General features: G+C 44.0%; 1 protein-coding gene across 2 annotated transcripts; it reads right to left on the bottom strand.

Annotated features, from left to right (window-relative positions):
• Positions 1–478: 478 nt before the first annotated feature.
• dipk1b (divergent protein kinase domain 1B) lies at positions 479–7,633 on the bottom strand. 2 transcript variants are annotated; one of them, XM_031577992.2, is made up of 5 exons: positions 7,492–7,633; positions 5,954–6,088; positions 3,934–4,041; positions 3,371–3,547; positions 479–2,737 (listed from the first exon to the last, which is right to left on the bottom strand). In XM_031577992.2, the coding sequence occupies exons 1-5, from the start codon at positions 7,513–7,515 to the stop codon at positions 1,925–1,927; spliced, it is 1,257 nt and encodes a 418-aa protein (XP_031433852.1). In that variant the 5' UTR covers positions 7,516–7,633; the 3' UTR covers positions 479–1,924. The 2 variants fall into 2 exon arrangements, with proteins under 2 accessions (XP_031433852.1, XP_012685617.1); XM_012830163.3 differs by having other exon boundaries at positions 6,856–7,595.
• Positions 7,634–11,682: the final 4,049 nt, after the last annotated feature.

Below are 11,682 nucleotides of genomic sequence, written 5' to 3' on the forward strand. Positions count from 1 at the left end.
GTTTCTTGTGTGTGGCACAAGGCACAGAAAGTGGCAGATGTTGTCATTGACCATTGACACTACCTGTGCCCTGGTTTTCATTCAACTCTGGAAACTTCCACTTTTCCCCACTGTCATAAGTAAAAACAGCCCGCTGAAATCTTATGTCCCTTGAGTGGATGGGGCCCACATCCAGACATCTCTGTCCACAACTGAGCAGTTGTGTGACAGACATACAGTACATACTTACTGAAGGAGGTTAAGGGTAAGTGAGGAGAGAAGTTTTGCAACCATGAAGTGGAAAGCTACCATGAACTTAGATTCATCACACCACAGTTAATCATTGAATATACTGGTCTACTGCCAGCCAGTCCATTGCTCCACTTCACTTGTCTTAAATTCTTACTAAATTTTTCAGCTTCAGTGAATGTGTTGAACAACCAGGTCATTTTCAATAAGGTTCCTAGAGAACTGACAAATTTCAAACCAATGAAGAATGTTCAGCCCAAAAACAACTTTTTATTACAAGTAAGAAAATGAGTTGAACGTTGTAGTTAAGAGTAATTTTAATCAATCTTTTAGTAATGAAAGGAATACCAATATACCATCTGCTTAATGTACCTTTTACGTCTGAATGCCTGGGTCTGTGGAATACAAACACCATACAACACAATGCTAAGTGCAGTACTGCACTGATGCACTACAGCATGAACCTAGCAGCCTCTCTCTCACTCACACACAGCAACTAGAGTGACAGCTACATCAAATATGTACACACTTGACCTAAACATGTGTTCATTTCCACATCTCCTCTCTCTCACACACACACACACACACACATTCCAGGCTCCTTTTCCAGTGAACCATTTAAAAACCACAGCCATCACTGGTTATAGACTGTTCCACAAGCGCACACAGAACTGCAGACCTGGTAGTCTTCCTGGCAGAATTAAGCAGCGTTCCCTGAAAGGGCTGCCAGTCTTGAGTTGAGTCTCAATAAATACCTGTCTTGTACATACACACACGAGATGCATCACACACACACACAAAAGATGCATCCTACAAGGTTAAGGGTCACTCATGATGTTAGAGGACGGAGAGACATTTAGGAACTAAAGTGCCTGAGTATCACTGCACAAGACCGTAACAGAGGTATCATCTATACTCCTGGGTTTCTCTCTCTCTCTCTCTGTCATGCACACAAAAAGAAACACAAACGTGCACACACGCACGCACGCACACAGACACGCACACACACACACACACACACACACACTGTGAGGCATTCCACAATGGAGAAATTTTAAGTGCTGGACAGTGTAATTATGGGTGACTGTGATTGGTTCAGTATATCGTTCATATGGAACTTTAGTGAAATTCTGTTCTCCATCGCAGTGGCTAAACGGCCCTGTGGGGCACTAGCCATTTGTCTACCAAAAACAGCATAGTGAATCTAGGTGTAGAACATAAAATACAGAACAATCATCTTCAATAGTCAGGGGTCTTTTTCCATTGCTGGCTTAAAGTGTTGACAAACTGTCTTCTAGTGTGGACTGTGATGTGTGTCCCAAGTTGTGCCCCGTAGTGGTGTCTTTCTTGTTCTCTGTTTGAGTTGTAGGGCAAGGAGATTATGAATGTGGGAAGGCAGGGTTGGGAATTAAGCAGCGTCTGTACAAGGGTACGAGACAGCATCTGCAGTTCAGTCCGGGTCCAGCACAGCTCCTTTTCCTCTAGTATACACTCTCTCTCTCTCGTTTATTTATTACAGGTTTCTTTCTTTCTTACCAACTCGCTTTTTCTTCAGCCCAAGCCCCCATTCTTTCTCTCGTATATCTATCCATCTATCTATCTCTCACTTCAACTCCCATCTCTGCACCACTTTTCTTTATTGCCTTTCCCCCCTTCAGTCTCCCAAGTTCTTTCTTTGTCCTCCAGTCTTTTGCGATCAGGAGTACTTGGTGTTGGAGATCTTCTTCCACAGCAGGGTCTTGAGGTTGTTGAGCACGAGTGAGTGGTGCACCTCCATCTGGCTGGCCAGGCCGCTGAGGGTGACACACGTGCGAAGCTGCTTGTCCAGGTCGGCGTGGAGGTCGGCCGGGGCGCCGAACAGCAGGAAGTCCTGCAGCAGTGCGCACACCTTGGCCAGGTTGGGCTGCACCACCTCCGTGTTGCACTGGCGTGCCAGCCGGTCGCAGGTGGCCGTGCAGTCGTGGCCGTACGTGCAGTCGGCGTTGGCTTGGCACGGCCGGCCGCGCAGGTAGCCACGCACGGCCGCCTCGCTGGCCACACCGCGCAGGTCGGCCATCTTGCAGTCGTACTGCTTGCTGTAGCCCACGCGCGCCGGGTCCGAGTCGCACATGAGGAAGCTGCCGTAGGCGCCGTGGAAGGCGTCCTCCACAAACTCCAGCAGCCCAATGCTGATGCGGGCCCGCCGGGGCCAGGCGGGGGCCAGCCAGCGGTTGAGAGCCACACCGACCGCCTCGGGCACGACAGGCCTCAGGGTGGGGGGCACCTCCAGCCGCCAGAGGGCGCTGTGGTCCACGCGCTCCGTCACGTACAGGTGACCGCAGAAGCCGAGCAGGCGTGGCGTATGCTCGCGGCCGGCTAACGCCAGCAGCACCAGCAACTCAGGCACCTGAAGCAGCGCCCACACTGACTTGGCCTCAGCCAGGGACACCTTACCATCCTGGTTGACGTCAGCCAGGGTGACCACCCGTGCCACCAGTGTGCCAAGAGATGTCTGCTCTCCCAAACTATCCTGCGGTGGAAAATAGTAGGTTAGAAAAAGAGAGTGAGGAAGAAAAGTGTTTTTTTTTTTTTTGTTTTTTTTAAATGGCTTAGGGTTCTCTGCAAACCAACTCTTCATTAGACAGCAAGCTTTTTAACAGTTAATAACTTTCCAAATGTATGCAACAAAACATTAAATAAAGTTGTCTGATGAAAGAGTGCAAGTATAATATAAGAATAGCCATTATATAAAATAAGAAGTTACCCAGGAAAAGCTTTGGTTAGATTACTCTAAATTTGCATTATTATTATTATTATTTTTTGTATTATTATTATTATAGGAAATGAGACAGTGGGGAATGATGGAAATCACTTAAACATAGAATATTATTTCAGATTTTTCACAACCAAAATAGAGCTGAATGTTTGCATTTGTACAACCTTAGCTACGTGGATTTATCTGTATATAGGAAGATACAGCGATGCCACTGTAATATCTTTTGACTCTCGGTGGCGGTGAAAGAATTGTTTTTAAAATCAAAATACAACACATGGCTTGTCAGTCAGAAAAAGAGAGCAAGTGGATTAAGGCGAGTGAGACGTGTGGGAGAGAGGGGCAGGAGGGGCAGGAGGATGGGCAGGAGGATGGGCAGGATGGGCAGACCTTGAGGAACGAGTGCAGCATCTCTCTGAACTCATCCATGGAGGTGCCTCGGGCCGGCTTGTCGAAGAGGCTGCTCTCGGGCCGCAGGGCAGAGCCTGGGATGCCCTCGCCATTGGCTGACTCCTCGATGCCGCACTTTATGACCACCGCCTTCTCCTTCCACAACCCAGTGTACACCTGTAAGCATCATTAGAGACTGTAAGCACTCAACTAGCTTCCCATGAAGCCTTTTGTCTTTGTTTGAATGTTAGTTTTTTTTGTTTATGTCAACTTATTTTTATATTTTTAGGTGGGGTAGATTCAGGGGTTCAGGGCAAAAAAATGTATTGATTCCGTATTTCAAGCCTTCACTGCTATATGTGCTTTGTATGTGTAGGTCTTTGTTGCTATTGGTTGGAGCAGGCATGTGCTGTGCTAAGCAGTGTGTTGCCTTGTACTTGTATGTGACATTGTGTGTTTTTCTGGAAGTGAGTAGTAGAGATAGATATGCATTACTGTTAACTAAGACAGAGAATGAGAGCGAGCGTGAGTGGGTGTATGTGTGTGTGTGTGTGTGTGTGTACCTGGTGTGTTGGAGACATGGACAGGCATCTCTGCAGGCTGAGGGTTCTCTCCTCACAGAGAGCTTTACATGCTGAGCCGGCTATGATTCCCCTGCGGTAGTGATCACACTGAGACAAGAGAGAAATGTCAGAGCGGTGGATGTGAGCATGTGTGTGTGTGTGTGAACACGTGTGTGTGTGAGTATGTGAGCACGTGTGTGTGCGTGTGTGTATGTGAGCACATGTGTGTGTGTGTGTGTATGTGAGCACATGTGTGTGTGTGTGTGTGTGTGTGTGTGTGTGTGTGTGTGTATGTGAGCGAGTGTACGTGACACATCACTATAAACAGGAAGCTTTACTTCCTTGGGCTATTTAAACTAAAATGGCAACATCTCTCATGGCCCATCAACGTGACGTGTCTTTACTCTGACACAAACAGCAGAGCAGAAACCTATTACACCCCCACACACACACACGACACACGCGCACACCTCCTCCTGTAGACCTTCTGATGCTTAGACCTTCTCTGTCTCTGTCTCTCTCCTTCACTCACACACATACCCACAGTTTAATTTGTTTAATCCTTAACAGGCAAACACAAAGCACAGTCCTGTGCTGGTTTAACTTTGACCATATCCATCTGTCCTGGAGAGACTGGGCCAGGAGCTCTCTTTCTAGCTCTTTGTGTGTGTGTGTGTGTGTGTGTGTGTGTGTGTGTGTGTGTGTGTGTGTGTGTGTGTGTGTGTGTGTGTGTGTGTGTGTGAGTGTGAGTGTGAGTGTGAGTGTACCTGCATATGACCTCATTCTTGTGTGGCAAGCTTGTGTGATCAGTGAATGGCAGCAACGCCATTATGAAACTGTGTGTCAGAGAGAGAGAGAGAGGGACTACAAAGAAAGAACTTTACACCCCTTGTATCATCCTTGCCATGGCAACACAGTGAGTTGACCAATTAAACCACCGAGACAGCTAAAATACCCACTGCACAGAGAAGTACTTAATAATCCACTAATGCACACACGACCCCCAAGGGTATCTCCCTTTCTCTCTCTCCCTCTCTCAGGAGGTAGATTCATCCCTTGTAAATTCAATCCTTTACCACACACTGAACAAGAGGGCCATACACAGACGCAGAGGTGCACAAACACAGGAGCAATCTCCATGTTCACACAAATGCATATAGTCTCTCCATCTGCCACACACACACACACACACACACACACACACACACACACACACACACACACACACACACACACACACACGTGGACTGGTGCTCTAGGACAGAACCTTATTAACCCTAACCTCAGACACAAATTAAATTAATGACTTCCTGTTGCCCAAAGCATATTAGCTGTTACAAACACCAGTCAGTACAGTAAAAAAAGATATCCTTGAAATCTTTATCACTCTATCTTGATTCAATCTTAATTTTTCTAAAATGTTCTGTGTTCTTGACACTGCTATTCTATTAGTTGACATGGCAACAGCCCTCACCAAGCAAATTCTTTTAGCCAAGCGGCCTCGTCAAATGAGCCGACAGACTTTCTTTTTAAACAATGTAACATATTTATTTTCCATGCTTGTCATGATGCCTAGATCCCGCGTCATGACCCCTACATTATCATGTTGTCGCATTTCCCCTAGACCAGTGAATCCAAAACATTTCATGACAACTGGAAAAGGAATATTGCTGGTAAATACCTCAAATAGTTATTTCTTTACTGTGTTGTTAACACAACAGTTTTTTTAGAAAACATATAGTGCACAATTAGCATGGTGCCCTTCTATCCTATTCCCACCTTCCTTTGGGAGTTTCAAAGATGCATTTGTTAATGCATGGAAAGGAGCAGACCGGCCATTCTACTAGCTCACTCCTTTTCCACTCTGACGAAAACAAACAATAAAAGACAGGCCTTAACTGGCACTAGGTTGTGTACACGATGACAAAAACTTGTGATTCCACTTTTGTTGTGATATGACAACTGTTTCTGTCTTTCTCTGGTTCCCGCCCGCGCACACAGGGAGCCGTAGGTTACTTACGATGACCATGTGGCAGACGTGTCCTCTGCACAGCTCAGAGTAGGAGGAGTACTGCATGTAGAGGACCCAGCTTGCCAGCAGGATCCCTACCCACACCAGCAGTAGATACTTCACCTTCACAGCTGGCATACGGGACTACAACACAGACAGAGAAAGAAGTGGGGTGGGTACAAAGAGGGGGGGAGTAAAAGGGAAAAGCCAATGAGAGAGGGAGGTAAATAGAGTCAGATAAACATACATCACATAGACAAAAGGCTTCACCCTTCATGGTTCACACATACACACACACACACACACACACATTTCAAACACAAACAGACCTCAAATACAGAAATGTTCTCAACTACAGAAGTCAGCAGGTATACAACATCTCCAGGTTCAGCTAAGTGGGATGGTTTTGTATGATCTGTATGTGTCTGCGATAACAACCAGACCCTGGACCTAAAGAGCACCCATAAAGAAGACTAGTTTTAAAACAATAAAACCAGAAGTGTGTCCAGTTTTATCATGAGTAACTAACTACAAATAATATTGAGACAGTGAGTTTCAAAATTAATGGGAAAATAACAGGCCCAAGGAAAGCTGGTTTGCTTTGCTGGGGTCCATGTGACAAGAATATCCTACATAGCTCGACCTAGGCCTACGACAGGACAGTCCGACAACCAACACAGCGTGTCATCAAATAACAAGGCAATTTAGCTACATCGCTCTCCCACAAACACAGCAATATTGCGACTCCTATCGTTCTCTCTCTCTCTCACACACACACACACACACACACACACGTGATATGATGGTGACTTAATATAGCTTGTTTTGCTACAGGGAGAAACGGCGTTGCTACATCTCCACAACCTATCCTTATGACTGTGCGTGTGTATGTGCGTGTGTCGTAGCCATACCTGCAAACCCTTAGATAATGGGCAGAATAGCACCAGGTGCAGAAGCCTTCTACAACTCCGCGGCATCGTTGCTGCTCCGGTGAACACTCGAGGCCCGCGGTGAACACAGAAAAATCGGATAGTCCCACTTCACCGCCCGGTCACATTCTCACGAAAAGGTATCAAATCATTGAACATCCGCCCACTCGTTCGCCGATTTCAAACAGAATGTATAAAGCAGGTCCATCTTCTAAAACTCGCATGCGGCAGAAATGGCATGAAAATGGATAAAGCAGCAAAATGACAGATCAGCCCAGCTACCATTCGAAAGCGGGCTTTATGCCGTGTCTACAAACCTGCACCAAGTGAGGGGTCGAGAAGGAAAACATGTGTTTCATAATCTAGTTTAGCATAGGCAGCTACGCCATTAGCCCCCCTTTAGCAATTCCATTCAGTGTCCTTGGTCAAAAGGAAAGGAAATCTCGACAGACAGGCATCCCATTCCATGAATCAGCCAGGAAAGACAAGCTAGAAGTGAATGCTATTGCGGTCTATCGTTGCACCAACGCTATGTCATCTGCACTCGCTATGGCGTCGGGCTCAGCGAGGTTAAAGTAGGTTCGTGACAGATGTCTGGAGGGTTAGTGCCGATGTTACCTGCCACTTAACTGCAAGAACCATTTTCGACAGGGTAAAACCCCTGTCAGCCGTTGTCGTATAGTCGGCCAATCTCTCGGTGAAGGCTTCTGCTACTGCTCTTCAGCGAAGCGCTGCTGGCGATTTAAAGGGGAGGATGTTGTGAGGCCAAGCAACAGAGTTGCAGTTGGCGCTGTTTTTCCTTTGCCGACATAAAAACACAATTCTCTTTATTTTAATACCATTTTATTAACATTTAGATTTCTGATCATTGTAATGAATAATCTATATTTAAAAAAAGGATATTGTGGAAATGTGTGAGATCGTTTAGAAAATATTCTCATGCCGCCAGCCCCACCAACATACGCTATGTTCCTACCTGGAAGAGGAAGCATTTGGCTGATACCTTAATTGTGTTTTCTAGCTTTAGTGGGCTTCACAAGACAAGACATTGTTGTTGTTGTTGTACACCTAATCCTACCCCCTTCGCATAACCAGAGTGGTGTATATGGTGTGTATATGGTCAAATAAATAGGAGGGGATATTTTAATAATAATTTTCACTTTGACAACAAATTTAAATAGCTTTATTGGCATGGCCGTTCATGTACAGTGTTGCCAAAGCAGAGTGATACTAAAAACCATATTTAATTAACAATAACAACAACACCAACAACAAAAGAAACAACAGAAAACATCTTGTTGTTCACAGACAACATCTGAGAGGAAATGTTGTGAAAACTACTGCATGGGCCCAGAGGTAGCCTACCTAATACACTGCTATGTGAAAGAAGAAAAAAAACAATGAAAGGAACGATTATGGTGTAAGTGTTGGTGAGTAGTACGTTTATCAGCCAATGATAATATTGAAAATAATATATGTATTCCTGTTCAAAGGCTACATGTGCTTGACGGGGCTGTCAAGCACATGTAGCCTTTGAACAGGAATACATATATTATTTTCAATATTATCATTGGCTGATAAACAGCTACCATATGAGAAGAAAAGTCCCAGAAGTGTGTAACAGAACGAAGTGATGCAATACCACCAGCAGAGGGCGAAATAAATATAAGAAAAGCCCAGGAACTGTCCAGGAGGTGAGATATTGCGTTGAGATTCTAAAACATTAATTCCTTTGTGAATGTGTAACACAGTAACACAGAGAGGAATTTTGCTTAAAAAAAGATCGTGCTAGCAGCTAGACCCTGCTGTTTTATTGCTTCAGGATATTGCCATGAGGCCAAACTCATTCAGTCTCTCAGTTTTAATTCACATTGACACCCATGACATTCATAATGAATGACAGGGACGTGCACAGGAATTTTGAAGGTCCATTGCTCTGACCTGAGAAAAGGCCTGATTGTATTTAAGATTATTGCTCTGTACATGAGCTGGATCCGTTGGATTACTCAATCTCAGCAAAAAATCAAAATCTGTATTCATTGATTCTACCTCACTCTCCATCTCAATATCCTCCCTTGTTGGCATCCTGTCCTAACTTTCTGTTTTGTCTGTCCTTTCCCTGTTTTCCAAGTCTGTTCTGTTCTCATCTGGGTCTGACTCTTTGTCTGCAGTTGATGTACTTGGCTCATCATCTGTCCAATTATATATTATTGTTTTTACCATCATCATTACTACTATAAGGCCCACTAGAAGCAGTGGTATGTTATGTGTGTTCTGCTCAGGCAAGATCTTTGAAAGGATCTCTAAAATAGCCTATACTTTTTTAAGATTAAAATTATTTAGCGTGCAGCTCTTTATCCCTGTACTTTCTAGCATGGTCCTTTCATCTCATATTTGGTGATCAGCACTTAGGCCTACCTGTCATATGTGTCTCTTGGTCCACATTTTCCTCTGGTCTGGAGGCTTCTGGTTGCTCCTCATCTTAAATGTAATTGTAATTATAATAAATTGGCATTAGTAGGCTAAAAATATGAGTCTGAAAATATGAGCCTGTTTCACATTGATTAATTAGCCTACACATTGTCATCTTTATCACAATGCAATGTCTCTGTCTCACCTGCTGCTTTGCTTCTTTGTAACCAACTCTGCAAAGATGTGCTCTCCTTTGCTGCCTCCTTTAGCTGCTTCTATCTCTCCGGAATACTTCTCTTTTGCGTAGGCATTCTAGCTTCTACCGCACTCTACACTTAACAACACCCAAAACAGTGATAGGATTTAGGCATTTAACCACTTTTAATGAAATAATTCATGTGATGCATTACTTCCATAATGTATTCTTCTTGTTAAAACGAAATGTTAGAAACTAACCATCAGCAGACATGTAGCTTAGTTTTCCTACCAAAAAATTAGCATGTGATAACGGGCTGGTTGTCTGGTAGGCAAGCTAGCTGCCTGATTCTTAGGCTAAACATGGCAAACTGAGCCTGGATTTATGATTTATTATAATTCATTTCATATAACTTGATGATGATTGTTCGTTTGTTATTCATTTCTACAACTTAAAACTCACCTTTTATTACTACGTCAAAGCAGTTGCGCATCGATTAAGTCACACCGGACAACCTGACTGTCTCTCGAGGCAAAAATGCAGGCGCTCAGGTGCCGGTTGCGTGCAGCACGGCAGGTACAGTAAACACAGTAGGGGGCTTTCCCAAATTAGCTACTTAACCCTCCCCATACACATATATAGACTATATATGTCTATGAACCCTCCCCCTACTCACTTCCACTTTCGTTGCCCGTAGGCTACTTTATGAAATGTTTCGGGTGGCGATTTTTTTTATCTAGGCGTATATGAAATTCTGCAGCTATTATACTATTTTAAAACTTTTTTTTTTATTGGAGGGGCAGCTTGAGTAGAGGAGGGCAGACGGGCAGTTGCCCGGGCAACCTTAGCCCCACCCTTTCCACGTCCCTGATGAATGACACAATAGTCTCATGTGCAACATTGCAGTAAATGTCACTGTGACTCTTCTTGTAGGTCAATGGTGATAGTGACATGTTAATAAAGCTCAAAGTTCATCCGAGATGCAATGCAAGGCTTTAGCGCTTGGCATACCAATAATTGACAAAACAGCTGTTTTCATGAACAGTTTCTGGCAGTTGGGCTTGTTAGCCAGCATTTGACAGGCCAGAATCCAGGAATTGGATTACACTGTTGGATTTAATGAGGTGAAGCAGTCAGATTAACTTCTTGGATTACTGGACTCAATCTCATTAACCTCTGCCTTTCCTAATCTTCAAACCTCCCCTACAGTCTTTATGAGGACTATCATGTTGTTCATTGACCATTCACTCAAAGCATCTCCAACTCTAAACGCTTTTTTTCACTTGTTCCTTAGCTTTACTAAGCTACAATGGTACTCAACCATAACATGTATACTAATATGAGTGCCACATCAGATCAATCATCTTGAAACTCTATCACATAAATTAACTCATTCTAGCCCATGTTCCTCATATCCTTCACTTACTGCCTTTTCTGTTTGTCATTGTCCATGCATGTCCTATGTATATGCTTATTGCGTGTGTGTGCGTGTGTGTGGGAGGGGGAAGGCTCTGCCTAATTTTTCTGAGTGGTCCTCTCTTACAGACCCTGTCAATGAGTCACAACTGTATCACTACCCAACCACAAATTATAGCTGGCAGCATACCCCTACCCCTTCCCTGTGTATATGTCTGTGTGCGGTGGTGGGGTGCAGTTTACAGAGATGCTAGAAATGGTCGCCATGAATGCAAGAAGGGGCTGACAGTTTTATGCAAACCATCTTGCTTTGGACATGTTTGCATATTGTGTAAATTAGATCACTGTTTTCTCTCCTGTTCAAGTTGTCTAATACTAGCTTAGTAAATGGATGCTTCTTGTGTAACATACTTACCACTTCCTTATTAGGATTGCTCAAGCTAGGTTTTTAGAGATAACGGAAATAAATCCAGCTAGTAGGACTGTCATCACTAATTTTACTTTGTAGCATCGACTGTATATAGAGGTATATAGACTGTATATAGTCATTGCAATGTTGGTGTTTCTAGTGGTTTCTCTGGTTACCACGGTTACTACAACAGATGTGTAATCAGAATTATGATTATGAGATTAAATGGAACCACATGAAACACATGATCCAAAACTTCCCTGTACTTAAGCCAGAGGGTAACGGCAACGTAAAAAAGGGACACGAACCATAAAAATGATCACAACCGGAAACACACACCATACCACTGTGTTCGGAAATGTCTCGTTGTAGCATA

The sequence above is a fragment of the Clupea harengus genome, chromosome 12, assembly GCF_900700415.2.
Source record: "Clupea harengus chromosome 12, Ch_v2.0.2, whole genome shotgun sequence".
In the NCBI taxonomy this organism is placed as follows: Eukaryota; Metazoa; Chordata; class Actinopteri; order Clupeiformes; family Clupeidae; genus Clupea; species Clupea harengus.